The 20,351-nt window shown below is 39.0% G+C and overlaps 2 protein-coding genes across 3 annotated transcripts; both read left to right on the forward strand.

The window, feature by feature from the left end:
* Nucleotides 1-8,477: 8,477 nt before the first annotated feature.
* On the forward strand, nt 8,478-9,923 carry LOC112019326 (F-box protein At3g07870). 2 transcript variants are annotated; one of them, XM_065762736.1, is made up of 2 exons: nt 8,478-8,645; nt 8,765-9,923. In XM_065762736.1, the coding sequence occupies exon 2, from the start codon at nt 8,782-8,784 to the stop codon at nt 9,706-9,708; it is 927 nt and encodes a 308-aa protein (XP_065618808.1). In that variant the 5' UTR covers nt 8,478-8,645; nt 8,765-8,781; the 3' UTR covers nt 9,709-9,923. The 2 variants fall into 2 exon arrangements, with proteins under 2 accessions (XP_065618808.1, XP_023907625.1); XM_024051857.2 differs by having other exon boundaries at nt 8,478-9,923.
* A 3,603-nt stretch (nt 9,924-13,526) lies between these two features.
* On the forward strand, nt 13,527-14,690 carry LOC136062966 (uncharacterized). The gene is made up of 2 exons (XM_065762739.1): nt 13,527-13,928; nt 14,001-14,690. Exons 1-2 carry the CDS (start codon nt 13,701-13,703, stop codon nt 14,562-14,564), a joined length of 792 nt encoding a protein of 263 aa, XP_065618811.1. The 5' UTR covers nt 13,527-13,700; the 3' UTR covers nt 14,565-14,690.
* The last annotated feature ends 5,661 nt before the right edge of the window (nt 14,691-20,351 follow it).

Genomic DNA, 20,351 nt, shown 5'->3' on the forward strand with positions numbered 1-20,351 from the left:
AACTGAATCATGATGAAAGATATTGCCAAGTGAAGAGCAAGTCCAAAGGCAACCAAAGGAGTAAAGAGAGACAATACGGGCCCTAGCTAAAGGCCGATCCCGAAAAAATGCAAAAAACTCAAGTCATTGAAGGCTAGAATGAGGAGAACGAAGATGTTGCCGGTAACCAGGATTCTTTCGACATGGAAATCTCGATCATGCAGGTGGAGAACCAAGACAAGGCTGACGTCATAGTGCAAGACGTAGGTAAGAGCATCTCCAACAGCTATTGTAAAGCTAAATTTAAACCACCAAATGTTATTGTACACACTCCAACAGCTTCTCCAAACGCACAACTACTTTAAATTTATTTTTCAAGTTGCTACAGTAATTCTCTTAATTTAGAGAACACTGTAGCAACTCTACTCCCTTATTTAAAAAAAAAAAAAAAGAACCTAGAGAATGAAAGAGAGAGTCCGGAGTGTTCCTGAATGTGAGGGAGAAAAGAAAATAAAAGGAGGGGGTGGGGGGATAGATATAGGTGGACACGTGTGTGGAGGATAAAAACAAGAAAAAAGAAGAAGAAGAAATAAACGTATGGATGAGAATGAATTGAAAGAAAGAAAAAATAATATAAAAATAAAAAATCTTAATTGACAAATGTTATCACAATATTTTTACAATAAATTCTAAGTAAAATACTATTATTAGTTAATATTAGTGAGTAAAAAAATAATTTTAGTGGTGAATTTAAATTAAAACTAGTAATAATTTTTTACATAAATTTTGTTGTAAAAGTATTGTGAAAAATATTATAAACATAATACTTTTCATTGAAAAATATAATTGTTGGGATGAATATAAGAAAAATAAATGATGATAAAAAAATAATAAAGAATGAATGAAAAAATAATATTTAAATGAGATAGATAATATGATAGAGAATCTGTTGGAAAGTGTATTTGAAAAAGTGGGTAGGTAAAATCTAAATGTTACTGTTCATTCTCAAAACAGTACAAAATTTAGAAAAGCTGCTGGAGATGTTCTAAGGGCAATTTGGGTATAGAAAGATTAGGCGAATCCTCACACTGTTAGGAATTAAATGCCGCCCCCTCCTGTCAACTAAACCCCTCTTCCCAACCCATCAGAACAGACCTGGTCGCGTAGTTCACGGAGAATGATGATGACCTCTTAGCTTGTAGTAGAATTAAAGCAAACTAGGAGAATTGGGTAGAAAGGCTAGGGAAGACTTACACAAAACTAGCTCCCGCCATCCCAAAAACCCTCCTCAAAGAAAACAAAAAGCTGAATGATTAGGAAAATTGGAGGACAAGGGCGCTAGGGCCCACGACAAGGAGAACCATGAGCCAAACCTGACTAAAGCCCAATCAAGAGGATGATGATCTGAACCAAAAAATGAAGTAGAAGGAAAAGATGGGCTAAGCCCAAGAAAGTGGAAGAAACTAAATAGGAAAATAAAGCCCAATACCCAAATCCTTACCCACACCCTTGCTGAAATAATTGTGGGCCAAAAGAGAAAGACACAAACCAATGTAAGGAGACCGAGGTTACAAAGAAAGGGGCAAAGAAAGTGTGTATAGGCAATAAGAGGTTTCTTTATTTTCTCCTGATCTTTGTGAGTTACAAAAAAAAAAAAAAAAAAAAAAAAAAACCAAATTTGTTTCTCTCGAGGAAAAGGAAAATGATATGGATTGGTAGCGTCTGGTTTCCAGTCCGCCCAAGGATCATGAATCTATTATGTTGGAACTGTCGGGGGCTTGGAAACTGACAGACAGTTCAAGAGCTTGGAGATTTAGACCGAGCATAAGATCTTGCAGTTGTGTTTTTAGCCGAAACATGGCTGGATGAAGCTAGGCTAGTCAGTATTCATGATTCTTTACAATTCAGTCACCACTATGGGGTTTCAAAAATCACTCGTGATGGTGGCTTGGCCCTCTTTTGGAAGAAAAATTTTGATTTATACGTTGAATCTTTTTCTCTTAATCACATTGATGTTTTGATAAACAAGGGGAAGGCAAATGTTTGGCATTTCACCGGCTTCTACAGTACACCTGAAACTCATCTCCGAACTGAGTCATGGGATTCATTACGGAGTTTGCACAAGAAATTTTTAGTTCTGTGGATTTGCGCAAGTGATTTTAACGAGCTTCTAAAATCTCATGAAAAATTAGGTGGTCGTCTATGCCCTTATGGTCATATGGAGAAGTTTCAAGAAGTTCTTAATGAGTGTGGGCTATTTGACTTAGGATTTACGGGAAATAAATTCACCTGGTCTAAAAGTTATCCAAATTAAGGCATAGTCTGGGAACGTTTGGAAAGGGCGGTGAGTTTAGCAGAGTGGTTCGATTTATTTCCTATCACAAAAGTTCAAACTCTTACATGCGTTTCCTCGGATCATCATCCCATTATTATTCTACCTGAAGGTTTCTGTGGTAAGGCCCAAAGACCATGGCATTTTGAGCAATTGTGGCTGGAGAATAGTGGTTGTCACAATACAGTGGAGAGGGCTTGGAAAACGGACTCGTCAGTCTTTCCCATGGAGAGTGTTATGACTAAGATCGATGTGTGTCGAACTCATCTAATGCAATGGAGCAAATCGTCCATTTGCAATGTGTCAAAGTCTTTGACTGAGAAAAAACACCTGTTGAAGCAGGCTGAAGCAGCAACAATATGTGGTAAGGGGATTGAGGCTTTTCTTAAGCTAAAATCTAAAATTCAGGATCTGCTTCGAATAGAAGAGAAACTGTGGTAGCAAAGAAGTCATGACCACTGGATGGTTTCGGGGGATAGCAACTCCAAATTTTTTCACACTCGAGCAACACAAAGGTTTCGCAAAAACAAGATATCTGAGCTTTGGAATTCAGAGGGGGTGTTNCCATTGCTTTTACCCCCCCCCCCCCCCCCGGCGAGGCTACTCTCATCAAAGCTTTGCCTCTTTGCTCTACTCCATAAGAGGATCTTTTGATTTGTCCCATGGAAAAATCTAGTAATTATTTAGTTAAGTCGGGTTACTGACTTCTACATGAATGGCAAGACATGGAGGATAATCGGGGTCAGGTATCGGATGAGCAAAAAAGGTTTTGGAAAAGCATTTGAAGGATAAAAATGCTAGGGAAGATAAAGCACTTTATTTGGAAGGCTTGTTCAAACTCTTTGCCAACCAAGGAAAACTTGATGCGGAGGAAGGTTCTCCAGGATTCGGTGTGCCATCTCTATGCTAGGGAGTCTAAGGATGTTTTCCATGCATGGTGGGGCTGTGAGAAAATACTTCCAATCTAGGATTCGGACTTTGGTTGGGTGGATAGGGCTCGAATAACCTCAGATTCCTTTTCTAATATCCTGAAGCTGATTCAAGAACAACCTTACTTAGTAGCCTTGTTTGCAGCTACAGCATGGTCCATTTGGTATTATCGAAACAAAATCCGGTTACAACAATCCTCGTTACCACTGGAAAAAATCTCTGGTTTTGCTAAGGATTATGCTCGAGATTTTGCTAAGCAGAACAAACGCTTCCCCAGCACTCGACAGAAAGTCATTAAGAGATGGTGCCCTCTTGACTCGGATCTAGTGAAGGTAAATTTCGATGGGGCGATGTTTAATGAGCAAGATGAGGCTGGAATTGGTGCAATTATTTGTAATTCCAGGGGAGAAGTGATGGCAGCACTGTCTGAGAAGATTCAAAAACCTCCTTCAGCTAAAATTCTGGAACTACTAGCTACCAAGAGGGCTGTGTGATTCTCCTTTGAAATGGGCTTCAACAAATTTGTCATAGAGGGAGATTCGGAGTCAGTGATCAGATCTCTAAGGCATGGTGGTTATGAAAATTCACTATGTGGTCATCTTATCAAGGATATCCTATCTATTGTAAACTCTTTTCAAGGTATTTCTTTCTCTCATGTTGTATGGCAAAGCAATGCAATTGCACATGCTTTAGCCCAGAGAGCTAGACATTCCTTTTGGTTACTTGTCTGGATGAAGGCTGTTCCATTGGATGTTAGCACTTTTGTTTTGTTTGATTTTCCTCGTTGATGAATATAGTTCAGTACGTTTTTTTTTCTTAAAAAAAAAAAAAAAAAGCCTAAAGGGTGAGTTTTTGTGAGTCATGAGTAGAAACTATTTATTATATACTAGTAATTGACCATGACATCTTGAAAAATATACCAATCCAAAATCGACCAAACCGCACCTTGTACACCGCACCAAACAGCACACGTGACTGCAAAATTGTAGTGAGGTGTGGAAATTGTTTTGGCCAAATAGCACCACACTTTATGATGCTAAAAATAGCTCAAAACTGCACCACAAACACCTCTAAGCGGTGGTTTCAAATTAAAGAAAAAAAGGGATAAGTGTTCATAATCTCGGTCATTACACGAGATTGAGATCTAATGTAATAGGAAAGGCACTTGTATAAGATGTAAAAGTTTATAGGGTAAAAAACTAAAAGGAAAATAATTTACCCATTAATTTTTACATATTATATAGTATAAATATAATATAATTTTATATAATTTAATAATTAGGCAATACAGAGGGTTTGTTATTGTTTATTGATATCATATTGTAATAATTTTTTTTATAAAGTTAGTGATTCAAAAAAAAAAGAAAAAGAAAAGTAAAGTAAGTGATTATTCAAGCATCCATATAGTATTAACAAATTATAAATACACAAAATTGTTGTTTCTTAATACATCAAGATACAATCATATACCAACAAAGACAAAATAATAATAATAATAATAATAATAATAATAATAATAATAATAATAGGCTAGCTAAGATTTTTATTTTTATTTTGAAGTTAGAGCATTCACAGTAGTGATGTTAAAAAATTTAGCTTTTAGCACCTCAAAAAACTACTTTACCTATTTTACCACTTTACTTTACAATACATCTAACATCAAATGTTCTATATTTTTACCACTTCATTTAAAATAATATAAACAAATCATTAAAATAATAAAGGAAGAGAGAAAGATTTGAGTTTTTTAATTGAAGGAAGAGAGATAATCTTTATAAAATATTATATTTTATTTTTAAAAACTTGTTACAGTCAACTAGTATTTATACTAGTTTACTGTTGTTGTAAAAACTTTAGCTTTAACTTCTCCAATAACACATGGTTTTTTGGTTCTTTGGTGGTAAAATAGTTTTTTTTTTTTTTTTTTTTTTTTTTTTTTTTTTGTTGCTAAAATACAATCACCATTGTGAATTTTTTTATTGTTTTTGTTAAGTTTTTGGGTTGGATAGTTGATAGTTGACCTAGGCTAGTTGGACTAATTGTGAGAGGAGGAGGGCCTCAGGTTTTGGAAGGAGGCCCAACTAAAAAATGAAATATATAATACATAAAAAAAAAAAAAAAATGGCCAAAATGCAAAACTCACCCTCTAAATATCACCACTTTTCATTTCAATCATCTAAGTTTGCATTTTGTCAATTCAGTCCTCTAAATTTCAAATCTCCTCAATTCAGTCCCCCGTTAACTCAACATCCATATATACCGTTAGTTTTGGCCATAATTTAATATTTATTATATTATTTATTTCTTAATTTAAAACAAAATTTTGTTATAATAAAAAAATCCAAAAATTAAAATAACCCCAATTACACCCAAACCCACCTCATCCGAAGAACATGTAATCCCCAACCTAATTTGAGACTAAGAGGGAGAAAGAAAGAAATATTTATAGCTCAGCAGCCTAAGATAATGGGGTTTTTTAAAGTACAAATTTTAAAAGAGGAAGAAAGAAGAAAAAAAAGTTATAGAAATGAGAATAAAAAATGACCTAGAAACCCGTAGTAGTTGTGAGGAATAACAAAGCTTGAAGACACCAACCAGTCCATAGGAACGCAAACTTCTCCAAACTAAACACTTTCCAATCCCAAGATTTCCTAGATACAACCACACAAAGCCTCACTTTTCATCCAAATTTTTGGTATGTACATATAATACAATTATACAACAATAACAATAACAATACTAATAGTTAAGGAAAAATAAGGAAGACCCAGAAAAGAAAATATTGTTTTTTATGGAAAATATAAAAAGAAAAATGATAATTCAAATAGCTATGATTTTTTTTCTAATCATATATTCCCCCATCTATTGCTTCTTCTTTTTCTTCTTTCTCTTCTTCTTGGCCAAAGCCGCTGAGTAGACCTTTTAGAGTGGAGCTAAGCCACCAAGAAATCCTGGAGCAGAGCCACCGAAAACACCTCCTTCTCCCTCTCGATCCCTCTTTTACCCTCTTAGTCTCTCACATTTGCGTTAGGCTAGGAATTTTTTTGTTCTTCAGAAGAGGTTGGGTGGTGACCGTGGCGTAAATGGGTTATTTTAATTTCAGTTTTTTTTTTTAATTAACATTTTTTAAATTTAAGAAATAAATAATAAAATAAATATTAAATATTAAATTATTGCCAAAACGGCGTCGTTTTGGGTAAGTTAACGGCATATATGGATGCGAGTTAGCGAAGGACTTAATTGAGAAGATTTGAAACTTAGAGGACTAAAATGACAAAATGCAAACTTAGAAGATTGAAATGAAAAGTTGTGAAACTTAGAGGGTGAGTTTTGCATTTTGGCCGAAACAAATTGGGCTAGGGAGGCCCAGGCCCCCACCTAGGTCCATCTTTGGTTTGTGGTCTCATTTAGGTCATGTCATTATTAAGATACATGTAATGAGTTCATTTAACAAACACATATCAAACCTATAAAGGGGTCTATGCTAAACTTGTTTTATAACAAGTCTTATAACTCACAAGCTTGTTCGTGAACAATTTTTTTTTTTTTTTTTTGCTTGGACTTAGCTTGTTTATTAAACTAGCCTAAAACTAAGGCTCAAGGTTGGTTTATTTATAAACAAAAAAAACATGAACATGCTTTTTATCAAGTCGAACCCAAATTGTTTTTAAATGGCTTGATTCATTTACCGCCCTAAGAAAATGGTTCTCAACATAATTAGATCTAATTTTCTCTTGCTCTCTGTGATTGCTTGTTGGTTTCTTATGTGTTGTGTGTCCCACTATTTTTCTTTTTCTTTTTCTTTTTTCTTTTTTTATTTTTATTTTTATTTAGAGAAAGGAGTCCATGATTTTAGAGTTCCATCAGATCTCTTCCATTTGTAGCTATCCCAACTAATATGTAATATCTATCCCCCTAAGGCGATAGGAAAAGAATGCAAGTTAGAAAAATTGGAGGTATCTGTTGAAAATTCAATTGAAAACAATGAAGTGTTTATTGGCATACTATCTTGAGGTCAAAGTTTTGATAAGTATTTTGACATTTAAAATATATATATATATAAATTTATCTCGATTTTTCTTTGATTTTCTGATATTTTTATAATTACGAATTTTAAACCTATTTTTTTAGCCACATCAAATTATATATGCTAAGGTATAATTGATGATTTTAAATTTCAATTAATTATCCATTTTCAAAAGATAATTAACTAAATATTTAAAATGACCAAAATGAAACAATGGTGACCCAGCTAACCAAGATGAAGTAGAGTCTTTCTTAGAAAATTTGGAGACTAAAATGAAACAGGCCAAAACAAAGAACCAAAATGAAAGGATCCCAAATATACATTGATGAAAAGTTAATTTTAGACAAAAATTAGATATCACTCATTATTTGGCGAAATACAATTTTAAAATAGGAAAAAAAAATTCTCCTTTTATTATTATTATTATTTTTTTTAATATTTGGAGGTAATTCACAATTTCTCTATTATCTTTGAAACTAACCAATTTATTCTCTAAGCTTGAAAATTGAGCAAATTCCCCAATACATTACTTTTTCAATTAAATTCAATGAAATCATTAGAAGAACTTATCAATAGTACACCACAAAAATACATATAGTATTATTTAAACGACGGTAGTTTAAATAACTATCCTACAAAACACCGCAATTTGACTGTTTGTAAAGAAAACAGTATATTTTTCCGAATCCATCGGAATTCGGGAACCCCAGATATTGGGGGGAATGAGCAGATTGACAATGAATTAGGCAACGGTTTAAAGTTTTAAGAAAAATAGCATCTCGAGTTTTAGAAACTCAAGATCCATATTAAAACTTGAGTCCCAAAGACGTGCTTTGCGAGCGTTTTGGGATTGAAAAAGCAATAAAGATCTCGAGTTTTAGAAACTTGAGTTCTTATAGTGGCGTTTTTAAGTCCTATAGTGACATTTTAAAGCACTATAGTGGCGTTTTCTTGCAAAATTTTTTCTAAGTGTTATCAGGGAGCCCTATAGTGACGTTTTTAAGTCCTATAGCGGCGTTTTATAGAACTCAAGTCTTTAAAACTCGATTTTTATGTGGATTTTTTCTCTGAATTCTACCCATTCACTGACAAATTGAGACTTAAAAACTTAAGTTTTATCTTAAAACTCGAGTTTTAGACACTCAAAATGCTACTTTTCAACATACTTTTACACCTTGACAACTAACTAAATTTTTTAATATTTATTGTTATTTAGAAATAAAATCCAGATATTGCTTTGAAGATAACTCATCAAACAGACCATCCACAGATGTCTCGATCTACGGAGATGTTGTCCCTGTCGTCCGAGCTGCTTCCTGACAACGTCGTATTCGACATCCTAACTCGGCTGCCTGTGAAATCCTTAATCCGATTCAGGTGCGTTTCTCAATCTTGGAACTCCACTATCACAAACCCCATTTTCATTACAAAACACCTCGATCTAGCAAATTCATTGTCCAACATCAACAACAATGGTTATCTGTTATTCACGCCAGTTAGAAATTACCCAACAATGGACCCTTCATCTACCCAACAATGGACTACGTTTGTTTACAATACCAACCGCACGTTGACCCACATTTCAAGGTTTGAAATTCCCTTTCATAACGACCTCATAATTGGCTTCTGTAACGGCGTGTTCTGTCTTGCTGCTAACAATGATGACTCTGATGAAGAAGATCTTAGACACTCTTTGTATTTGTGGAACCCAAGCATTAGAAAGTTAAAGAAGCTTCTAGCTACCCATCCTGCTGATCGAGCCGTTTTTGGATTTGGGTATCATCCTCAAAACAATGACTACAAGATTCTGAGAGTTACGTTTGCTGTACAACAAGTGACACGGAAACCCGCTGAGGCCGAGATTTACACACTGAGTACTGATTCGTGGAGAAAGGCTCTAATTTCGGTGGAGTCATTTAGTGGCTCTGATTCTGGACCCAATGGATCAGTTGATCAGGTATATTTCCCAACCCGATTATGTTTTAATGGAGCTTTGCATTTTATAGCATTTTCAGGGGGTCATAAGTTCATCTTGTCCTTCGACATCAATGATGAGAGATTCCGTGAGATATTGCTGCCTCAAAATTACTTAGAAGGAATTCTTAAGCATTTTGAACGCCTTGCAATGTTCAAGGGATCGTTGGCTTTGATTGTCTTTGGTGAAGATCTAGTTGAGAAGAGTGACAGATGCCACATATGGGTGATGAAGGAGTATGGTGTGGTTGAGTCTTGGGCTAGAAAAAGTGTACCTTTGAAACAAGTTGCAGAGTTCTTTAGCTGCACCATCAATGGGGAACTTTTGATCGAGAAGTTTACCCCCTATCAGAGCTTTTTATTCGACCCTGAGAGTTTAAATGAGAAAATTCTAAGTATTCCAATGCCTGAATGTATGATTTACACACCTAATTTTGTGGAGAGTTTAGTTTTACTTGACAGGTGAACTGCTCTTCCAAATGCGAAAATTAGCAAGTTGGGGTTTCTAGCAAGGCAGACGCCCTTTAGAAATTCATATGGACTAGTCATTAAGCTGCCAGAAATTTATGTTTTTTTTTTTTAATGTACTTTTGAATAAATGAATCCTGTTTGTTGTGTTTTCTTTCGGCTTGTTCTAGGCATGAAAGTATTGCTTTTGATATAGAAAACTAAACTTTATCATTTTTGTTTTATATATACTATTGGAGAAAACCAAAACATTAAATTTACACATTCCAGTTGAAGATTGGATAGTTTCTAGCTGCTATCTTAGCTAATTTAGTAGCATCTTGCAAAATGACTGAACAAGAATTACTTGTCCTAGAGATAGTCTAACAATGTCCTCCAAAATCTTGTGTCTTGTCATCTCCATTTCTTCCTTCTGAAAAGCATGTCTTTAAAACCTTTGCTTTGTAAGGGATGATGGCTTTGTCTAGTTGGTCTGTTTTAGCTCTTGATAATGCTCTGTTGCTGGATTTTTCTTTTATCCTTTATATTTTAATCAGAATTTACCAATTCCATTGGTGTCCTAAAGTGTCACTGCCTACTGCTGCATTTGTGGCTTGGCTGGTTTTTGGTTGCTTGGAGCCTTCAAATGCTGTATCACACCTGTCCAGCATTGATTAAATGGTTAGTAAAGTTGATAAAGCACTTACTTCCTTGTGTTCATGTATCTGTATATATCTTTGTTGCCAAATGGCCCAAAGGGTGATGATTATGATTCGAGTGCTTCTCCTACTTGGAGACTCAATAATGTGTCTCTCCAGCCAGTGTTGCAGTGAGCTTTGCTGTTTTGTTCTTAAATTAATCTCAAAACCCCACCAAATAGCTTTGGCAAAAGGGCATAGTGATAGGAACCTATGGGTAGAACTCACCCTTGAAAATTAGCTTGCAGGGGGTGCCAAAAAGCTTATAAATACAAAGTTAAACTTACACTTAATTCATATGGGACATTAGGATCATAACACAGAGTAAGAAGAGATGTTCAAATGATTCCTTACTACTCCCACACAGCCCACATGTTTCATCACATTGTTTTATTCAATCCTGTTTTAATAGGCAGGCTTTTGATCATCAATCTCCATATGGATGTGATAATATTAAGGGACACCTTTTGCTTCCATAATGTTTTCCACATCTGTCTCTGGTTCAAGCTGTGTTTCTCATCCGTATTGTTTAACATGTGGTACCCTTATTATTTTACTTGGTACTGACCTGATTCTTAATGGGCCACATAGGTTGATCTGGGATGTCTATCATCTTACACCCATTTGTTGGATTTTTTTGGTTGTTTCTTGGTTTATAGATGAGGTGGATTAAGCTGGGTTTCTAGGTTTTGTGGGTTTCAATCAAATTAGTCACCTTAGTTCTTGCGGTGGAGGTAGACTTCTCTCGTTGGTGTGGTCTGAGGGAATGTTTTGTACATTTCCAAAACTCTACCTAGCTTGGCATATTGGGAGGTCTTTACCTGCTGTGGTATTTTTCCAATTTCCAAACCCCATATAGTGTTTACCTTGGCCTTGTATGAGTGCAGGCCTAATGTAGGGGAAGTATTTTTGTTTAGCTAGGACAGCATTTCCCGGTGAAAAACACGTTTTTAGCCAATATGTTCTTGTTTAATTGGTCATAGTATAATGATTACTAGTAAGCATATTAAATTAGTGACCCTAATCCTCTGTTAATTATGTGGTTTGACAATCTGAGTCCTGCCATGCCTTCAGCAAGTTCCTTCACTTCATTGCTTGACACATGGATCTTCTTCAAAGGCAATTTATAGTTTTATACCTAATGATGCCAAAAAAGTCACCAGTGAGCTATACGATACTCGCACGCTCGGAATGTAACCTACACAACAAGAAAGGAGAAATACTTTAACAGAGAGCACCGGTGTGGTGTTGGCCAAATACCCTCCGAAGGTTAAGTTAGAATCTCTTACAATTCCAGAGTGCTAGAAATGGTCAATTATACGTACCTTGATTTGTAAGGGTATTGGGGTTTTTATAGTAGTCGAAGATTGACCTTTTTCCCTTGGAGTCGAAGTCCTTTCCTTCTAGGAATCTTTTTTGAGAATTCCTAAACGTGATGGACAAGTCTTATCCTTATAGAGAGGATCTTTATTAATGCGCGTAGCTTCTAGAATCCTTTTTGCGTTAGGATTCTATTTACCTCAAGATTCTATGATATGTGCCGCAAGTATTCCCATCTAGGGTTTCTTAGAGATCATGAGATGACAAAATCGAATGCCTCATGGATCCCTCACCCGTCCGTGCTGAGTTCGTCCATATGTGGATCCGTCCAGTCCATATGAGGGTCTATATATCACTAATTTCCCTTTCATTTTTACACTTTTTCGCTGAGAATACATTGTCAGAGCTCATCTGTCATCGTTGTCAAAGGTTACTTTGTTCTATTGCTGCTTCCATCACAATCATCTTTCCGTCATCTTTCTGACTTGGTAAGTATTCCACTTTTCTTTTTTGCATGTTTTTCTATCTGTCGGATGTATTCTTTTACTTTCTTAAACTTTATTTTCCCTGTCTCCTTTTCTGGACTTGTCATAGTCTTAGGTTTTGTCATCCCGTGTAGGCGATGTCTAGTGTGTCAAGTAATCAATCCGTTGTCCGTGACAGGGCGGATTATGAGGAGGTATACTTGTCAGGTCACAAAGACCACTACAGTATGGGGGAAGAGAGAAGTCCGTCCGCCTCTACCTAGTCCTCAACAAATGAGGATATGGAGATGACTGATTTAAAGGAGAGTTTTGACGATGGAGGGGAAGAACCAATAAAGCCTGTCATGGATGTTGATGGACCTAGGGAGTTCATCATGCTACTAGAGTGGACAATGAATGCCTTTGTGTCTACCATCAAGGAAAAACATTTTAATACTCTTAGAGCCAACTACCAGATTCCAGACAATATCCCCATCTGTCTACCCTATGAGCCAGAGAAATGCTACTATGAAGGGGTGGCAGGTTTCGGGATATACGAACAAATGTTAAAGGCAGGGTTAAGGTTTCCATTAAACTCCCTTCACCGTGAGCTTCTTAAATATCTGGGCCTATTCGTCAACCAAGTATCCCCAAATGCCTGGAGGGTCTTTATAGCCATAGAGGTCCTTTATGGTGCTATGACGGATGGTGCTAGAAGGTTGACGGTGCGAGAATTCCTCCACTGCTACCATCCAGACGAAATTGGCAAGTCACGGGGGATGTACAGTTTTGTGGCTAGGAGTCCTTTGTTGAAAGTCACACACGATACCGTAGACTCCAATAAGGACTGGAAGAGTCGTTACTTCTTCCTAGAAGGTGACGAATGGATGAGTCGTCCAGGGGACATGGAACACATGCCCGTCGACACAACTTGGGGTGTGTTGCATCCGTTTGGTATGAGCCTGTCCTAGCGTTTTGAACTCATAACCCGTCCAGTTGATTATAGTATTTTAGTTCATTTTTTCAACAATTTTTTAACCATCTTCTTCTTTATAGTTAGACGACGTCCACAGGTTGATCTTGAGGAGTTCAACTTTCTCGAGAGAATTTTTAACAAGACCACGCTAGAGGAAAGGACTTGGGCTAAATTGGTCACACTTGATACCATCCACTAGTATTGTGACGGACCTGAGCTTTCGCCAGCAGCCAAAAAGTACGACGCCCGAATTCGCCAACTTAAATCTCTCATGTCATTCTGCTATGACGGTTTTGATTTGATTTGATATTATTATCATTATTTATTTATTTTATTTTTTTAAAACTAACCACCTCCATCTGCCTCCCTATAGATGGACGATGCTAAGAGGAGGGCTCTGATCAAGGCAAATGCTGCCTAGAAAAAGGAGATCGTTGATGTGGATCCTACGAAGTCGGGCTCGAGAAACCAGACCCAAAAAAGGAAGTATCTGCCAAAAGGAGACCGTCCTCCCAAAAAGCCAAAAATCCCCTTGGAACTCGTCGTAGGGTCAATGGCTTGGGGTTTGAACACGGTCACCCCAGCTAAGCATGGGGCTGGCAAGGGCTTTATGAATGGTCTGTCCGCCCAACAGGGGAATCCACCCATCCCCTTCCTGCGAGAGGATTCTAAATATGCTCTGGAGAAGTTATCGTCCATCATAACTACTGAAGATTATGAAGATTTGAGCAACCACTCGACGAAGGCAATGGGCGAGACGGGGCTATTTAGCATTGCTCAGGTAGTCCTCCGTCTATTTTTCATCCGTCAATTTCTCTTAGTTTGGAACTAATTTTTCCTCCCCGTTTCTCAGGCTATGATCATGGTGAAGGGGCTGATGGGACGGTGCTTGAACCGTGAGACCACATTGGACCGTTTACGAGATAAAATGACAGTGACAGAGGAAGAGCTGGACAAACTGAAGGCTTGGAGGGTTGTTCAGTTGAAAAAACTTTCGATGGCGAAGAAGGCAAGGGATGAGTTTTACCAGAGGACGAAGGAGCTAAAAAAGGTTCTAGAGGAGAAGGAAAATGAAATCCGCCATACGAAGGATGTCGCAGTACGAGAGTACCGCGACTCCGATGACCTTCTGACAGAGCTCAGAGTCTTTTATAGAGACGACTTCGATGACACCCTCCATCAAGTAAAGTCTATATATCCTGAGCTTGACGTATCCACCATCAACATTAATGCCCAAGATCAGTCGTCAGTTCAACCCGTTCATTCTGAGAATATAAACAAGCTATTCGGTGAGAATGCCCCCGTCAACCATGCCCAAGATAAAGGAGCCAATGTTGAAGTAGAAGATGAACAAGCCTGTCACCTATCTGACGTTTTGGTTGAGGAGAAGGATGGAACCCCTGCCCCGGCTACATAGTAGTAGTAGTCTTTTCTTTTTTTCATTTTTATTATTATTATATATATTTTTTTATGTAAGAATATGTGGAGAATAACTTTATGATTTCCCCGTCATGTTTTGGGGTTATGTAGACATTTCCCTTCGAGTGCTTTTTATTTATTTGTTAAACTTTGCTAGGTCCGTCGACCTTTTTGATATTTTGTTTTGTGGAATGCATGCATCTACTTTATTTAAACATGTTTTTGTTGTTTGTGGACTTTGGATTTTATCAATTCTTTGATAGACTCCATCCAGCTTATGGACTTAGTTTGTACCCGTCTGCTTTTGGACTTAAAATTTTCATCCTTTTGAGATGATCCGTCCATTTCGTGGACGTAGATTACATCCGTCCATTCTTTGGACTTGGAATTTTCATCCTCTTAGGATCATCCATCCATTTCGTGGACGTAGATTATATCCGTCCACTTGTTGGACTTGGAATTTTCATCCTCTTGGGATGATCCGTTCATTTCGTGGACTTAGATTTTATCCGTCCATTTTTTGGACTTGGAGTTTTTATCCTCTTGGGATGATTCGTCCATTACGTGGATGTAGATTATATCCTTCCACTTTTGGACTTCGAATTTAAGTATAAAAAACATAGTCGTGTCTAAATATTCCTCTTATTAATTTAAAATAAAACCATGTGTTTGTAAAAAGTACCTGCCCCCTTAGGCTTAAAAAGGCACTTGTAGAAAGAATTGTTTGAACTAAAAACTAGTAATAGTAAAACTAAATAATAATAAACGGGGAAATTGGGGAAAGTCGATGCTCTTTATATCGTCTTTACTGGTAGTATTTCCGTAGGTGCTTCATGTTCCATGGGTGCTGTAGCTTCCATTCGTCTAGAGTTTCGAGGTGGTAGGTCCCCTTCCTCTGCCACGACGAGATCCTATAGGGTCCTTCCCAATTAGGGCCGAGCTTTCCTTGTGAAGGATCTCTAGCAATACCCATTACCTTCCGTAGTACTAGATCTCCAATCTGAAAGTCTCTATGCCTAACATTAGAGTTTTAGTATTTTGCCATGAGATTCTGGTATTGCGCTAACCTTTGCTCTGTTGTTGCCCAGACCTCGTCCACCAAGTCTAGCTGAAGGCGCAAAGCCTCTTCGTTCTTATCCTTGTTGTAGTTCTTCACCCGATAGCTTGTAAGCCCTACCTCTGCTGGAATGACAGCATCGCTTCCGTATGCTAGTCGAAACGACGTTTCTCTAGTGGGTGTTCTTGCTGTAGTACGATATGCCCATAGGACGCTTGGTAGTTCTTCATGCCAGATGCCCTTTGCCCCCTCGAGCCGGGTCTTGATTATCTTGAGCAAGGATCGATTCGTGACTTTGACTTGTCCATTGGCCTGTGGGTGTGCGGGCGATAAGTAAGGATTCTTAATACCCAGCTCCGAGCAAAAGTCCCTAAATGCGCTGTTGTCAAACTGCTTTCCATTGTCGGAGACTAGCACTCTTGGTATCTCGTACCTGTAGATAATATTCCTCCAAACAAAGTTTTGAATGTTTTTGTCGTGATAGTGGCTAGGGTCTCTGCTTCCACCCATTTAGTGAAGTAGTCAATACCAACTACCGAAAATTTTAGTTGCCTTACTGATGTCGAGAAGGGGCCCATAATATCTATACCCCATTGTGCGAATGGCCAAGGGGCCGTCATGGGGGTCAGCTCTTCGGATGGTTGTCTAATGAAATTGCTGAACCTTTAGCACTTGTTGCAGGTCTCAACATAATCTTATGTGTCCTTTAGCATTGTAGGCTAATAGTACCCTGCGCGAATCAACTTGTGCCCTAAGGATTGTGCCCTTGAGTCGTTTCCATAGATACCCTCGTAGACTTCTCTCATCACGTAGTCTGCTTCCTCATGACTTAAGCACCTCAGGTACGGTCGCGAGAATCCCCTTTTGTATAAGACATCTTTGATCAACACAAATCACAAGACTTGGACTTTCAATTTCCTAGTTGCATCTTTTCCGTCTGGTAGCGTGCCAAATCTTAGGTATGTTGTTAATGGTGTAGTCCAATTGCTCTCAGAATCGACTTCTTTCACATTTGCCCTGTTATCAATAAGTGAGGAGTTTTGAACAAACGACAATACCTATTTGGGGGCAATCATAAATTTTGCTGAGGCGGCCTTCGCTAGACGGTCAGCACATTCATTTTCTTCCCTTGGGATTTGAATGACTCTAACTTCGAGGCTGCTAATTCGATTCTTTACCTCTTCCAGGTATCTCCTCATCCTTTCATTCTTGCACTCGTAGTTGCCGTTGACCTGACTTGTTACCACCTGTGAGTCGTAATGTAAAATCACGTTTTTCGCACTTGCTGCTTTTGCTAGGTCTAGTCCAGCCACCAATGCTTCATACTCGGCCTCATTGTTCGTTGTGGGGAAATCTAGTCAAATCATGCATTCGATCCTATCCCCCTTCGGAGTTTTAATTACCACGCCGACCCCTTCTGCGCATTTATTAGAAGATCCATCCGTGTGGATGCTCCACTACTTAGCGATCTCTACCCCTTTGCCTTCTGCTTAAGTAAATTCGGCGATGAAATTGGCCACAACTTGCCCCTTTATTACAGTTCGTGGGCAGTACTATATATCAAACTCACTCTGTTCTAGCGCCCACAAAGCCATTCGTCCGGCAGCCTTAGGGCTACTCATTGCTCTTCTTAGGGGTTGATCCATTAAGACTATAATGGTATGTGCCTGGAAATAGGGCTTGAGTTTTCGTGCTCAGTTACCAGCGTGAAGGCCAATTTCTCCATTTGGGGGTACCTCTCTTCTGCTCCTCAGAATGCCTGGCTTATGAAGCAGACTGGTCTTTGGGATCCATATTCCTCTCTTACTAAGGCCGCGCTTACCACCACTTGCGTAACGGCTAAGTAGAGGTAGAGTTCTTCCCCTGGTTCGAACGGGCTAAGCAATGGTGGCGATGAAAGGTACTTCTTTAAATCTTCAAATGCCTTTCGGCACTTGTCCGTCCACTCAAATGATTTTCTAAGAGTGCGGAAAAATGGTAGACACTTGTCCGTCGCTTTCGAGACAAACCTATTTAATGCCGCAATTTTGCCATTCAAGCTCTACACCTCCTTAACCGTTTTTGGTGGTTCTAACTCTATTATGGCACGTATCTTCTCCGGGTTAGTCTCTATACCCCTTTGGGATACCATGAATCCCAAGAATTTTCCTGTCGTTATTTCGAACGTGCACTTGCTTGGATTTAGCTTCATGTTATATGAGCAGAGGGTGTCGAACATCTCCCAGAGGTCGTCTAGGTGATCATTTTCATGCAGGCTCTTCACTAACATGTCATCAACATAGACTTGCACGTTCCTCCCAATTTGGCATACGAACATTTTGTTCATTAGCCTCTGGTATGTTGCCCCCGCGTTCTTGAGCCCAAACGGCATCACCCTGTAGCAAAAGAGTCCTTGGATGGTGACAAAGGAAGTTTTTTTCTTGATCAGCCTCCTTCATCTTGATTTGATTATAGCCCGAAAAGGGTCCATGAAGCTTAGGAGTTGGTGTCTCGCCGTTGATTTTACTAAAGTGTCTATCTAAGGTAGTGGGTAGCTGTCTTTTGGGCACGCCCTATTGAGGTTCGTGAAATCGACACACATTTGCCACTTCCTATTACCCTTCTTGACCATGACTACGTTCGCCAGCCAGTCAGGGGAGTATACTTCTCAAATAAAATCTGCTTCTAGTAATTTCCTGACCTCTTCTGCTATCGCTCTATCTCGTTTTTATGCGAACACTCGCTTTTTCTGTCGAACGGGGAAGGATCTGGGGTTCACATTTAGACTATGGACTATGATCGAAGGGTCAATCCCGGGCATGTCCTCTTGGCTCCAGGCGAACATGTCTTGATTCATTCTAAGGAAAGCTGCGAGGGCTTGACGTATTGGCTAGCTGGCCAATGTCCCCACTCTAGTTGTCCGTTCGGGTCTTAATTCATCGAGGGTTTTTTCTTCTAGTTCTTCAACCGGCTTTGCTGTGGTTCATTACTCTTCTAAGCACATAGTCTGTTGGTGATCTTCCATCTCCAGTATGGCAATGTAGCAATTGCGCACGGCTACCTAATCTCCTCGTAACTTGCCGACCCCATAATCCGTAGGGAATTTGATCATTAGGTGGTATGTCGATGTTGTTGCCTTCCACGAGTTAAAGGTGGGTTGTTCGATAATAGCATTGTAGGCGAACGAACAATCGACCATGAGAAATGTCACATCCTTAGTGATCTGCTGAGGATAGTCGCCAACTGTCACCTAGATCGTGACCGAGTCCAATGGGAATACTCTTGTTCCTCCAAAGCCTACCAACGGGGAGCTCGTCGATATCAATTTGTTTCTATCGATCCCCATTTGCTGGAACTCTGGATAGTATAGGATGTCTGTCGACCTGCCATTGTCAATCAAAACCCTATGAACATTGTAGTCCCTTACACGTATGCTAACAACAAGCGCGTCGTTATGTGGATGATGAAGACGTCGTGCATTTTCTTTCGAGAATCCAACGATGGGGCTTTCCCTTCGCGTTATCTTCAGTACGAAGCCCATCAGCTGGACGTTCTAGACCATCCTAAGGTAGGTCTTCTGAGCCTTTTTGGATGAGCCAATAGTCACGGTTCCCCCTACAATGATCCTTATGTCTCTAATAGGGGGTCTTGGATGCTCATTATCTCGTCAGGGGGCCTGCTCTTATGGATTTGGATACGCTCTCTCCTTGCTAATGAACTTCTGCAACTTACCTTGTCTGATAAGGGCCTCAATCTGTTGTTTTAAGTCATAGCAATCGGCCATGTCATGACCGTGGTCTTGATGGAAGCGGCAATATTTGTCCCTAGAATGCCTGTTTGGATCACTCTTCAGTTTTCCTGGAAACGTTAGAGCCCCCTCGTCCTTGATCTGCATTAGGACTCGGTCTAATGGGGTATTCAATGGTGTGAAGCTTGTAAACCTTCCTCCTGAGGGCTTATGGCGCCTTTCATCCCTTTTGTCTCCTGTTTTTGGTTTCTTCCGTCCTTAGTCCTACCATGTATCTTCCTGTCGCTCTCTCTTCCTGGGCTTTTCTTCCTGAGCCAACAGCGCATCTTCCGCATTCATATACTTGGTGGCCCTATAGAGTACTTTTGACATGGTCTTTGGGTCATTTTTGTACAGAGAGAACAAAAATTTACCCTTTCGCAACTCATTCGTGAAGGCTACTACCAATATCTTGTCGTCAGCTACATCGATCGAAAGTGCTTCCTTATTGAAGCGGGTTATGTAGGATCTCAGCGTCTCGTCCTCTCGTTGCCTGATGCTTATCAAGCATGCCATGGACTTCTTATACCTGTGTCCTCCGATAAAGTGTGAAGTAAACTGAGTGCTTAGTTCCTTGAAAGTGCTGATGGAGTTCGGTGTTAGTCAACTGAACCATATCCTTGCAAGACCCTTGAAGGCCCTACACATAATTTTGTCTGCCACCCTTTGAAGATGCATCAAGGTTTTGAAGGTCTCTAGGTGATCTAAAGGATCCTTGACTCCATCGTAACTTTCTATTTGTGGCATACAGAACTTATATGGTAGGGGAAAGGAATTAATAGGGGCAGTAAACGAAGAGTCGATCCGGTTGACTAGGTCGTTAAGATCGCTGGACACTTGTCCCTTGAGGGCATTCATCATGACCTACATCTATTCCTTCATCGTCTGCATCTCCGCGACAATAGGTGGTGGAGCTGTATCTAGGAGGGATGGGAGGCTCATATGTTGCCGTTCTGGCCTGC

The sequence above is a fragment of the Quercus suber genome, unplaced genomic scaffold (assembly GCF_002906115.3).
Source record: "Quercus suber isolate HL8 unplaced genomic scaffold, Cork oak 2.0 scaffold_471, whole genome shotgun sequence".
In the NCBI taxonomy this organism is placed as follows: Eukaryota; Viridiplantae; Streptophyta; class Magnoliopsida; order Fagales; family Fagaceae; genus Quercus; species Quercus suber.

Excerpts from the sequence above, each read along its gene's own strand:
- LOC112019326 (XM_024051857.2), top strand. The coding sequence starts at position 8,539 with ATGTCTCGATCTACGGAGATGTTGTCCCTGTCGTCCGAGCTGCTTCCT.
- LOC136062966 (XM_065762739.1), top strand. The coding sequence starts at position 13,701 with ATGGCTTGGGGTTTGAACACGGTCACCCCAGCTAAGCATGGGGCTGGC. Across the intron at positions 13,929-14,000 it reads GGCTATTTAGCATTGCTCAG|GCTATGATCATGGTGAAGGG; the intron begins GTAGTCCTCCGT and ends CCCGTTTCTCAG.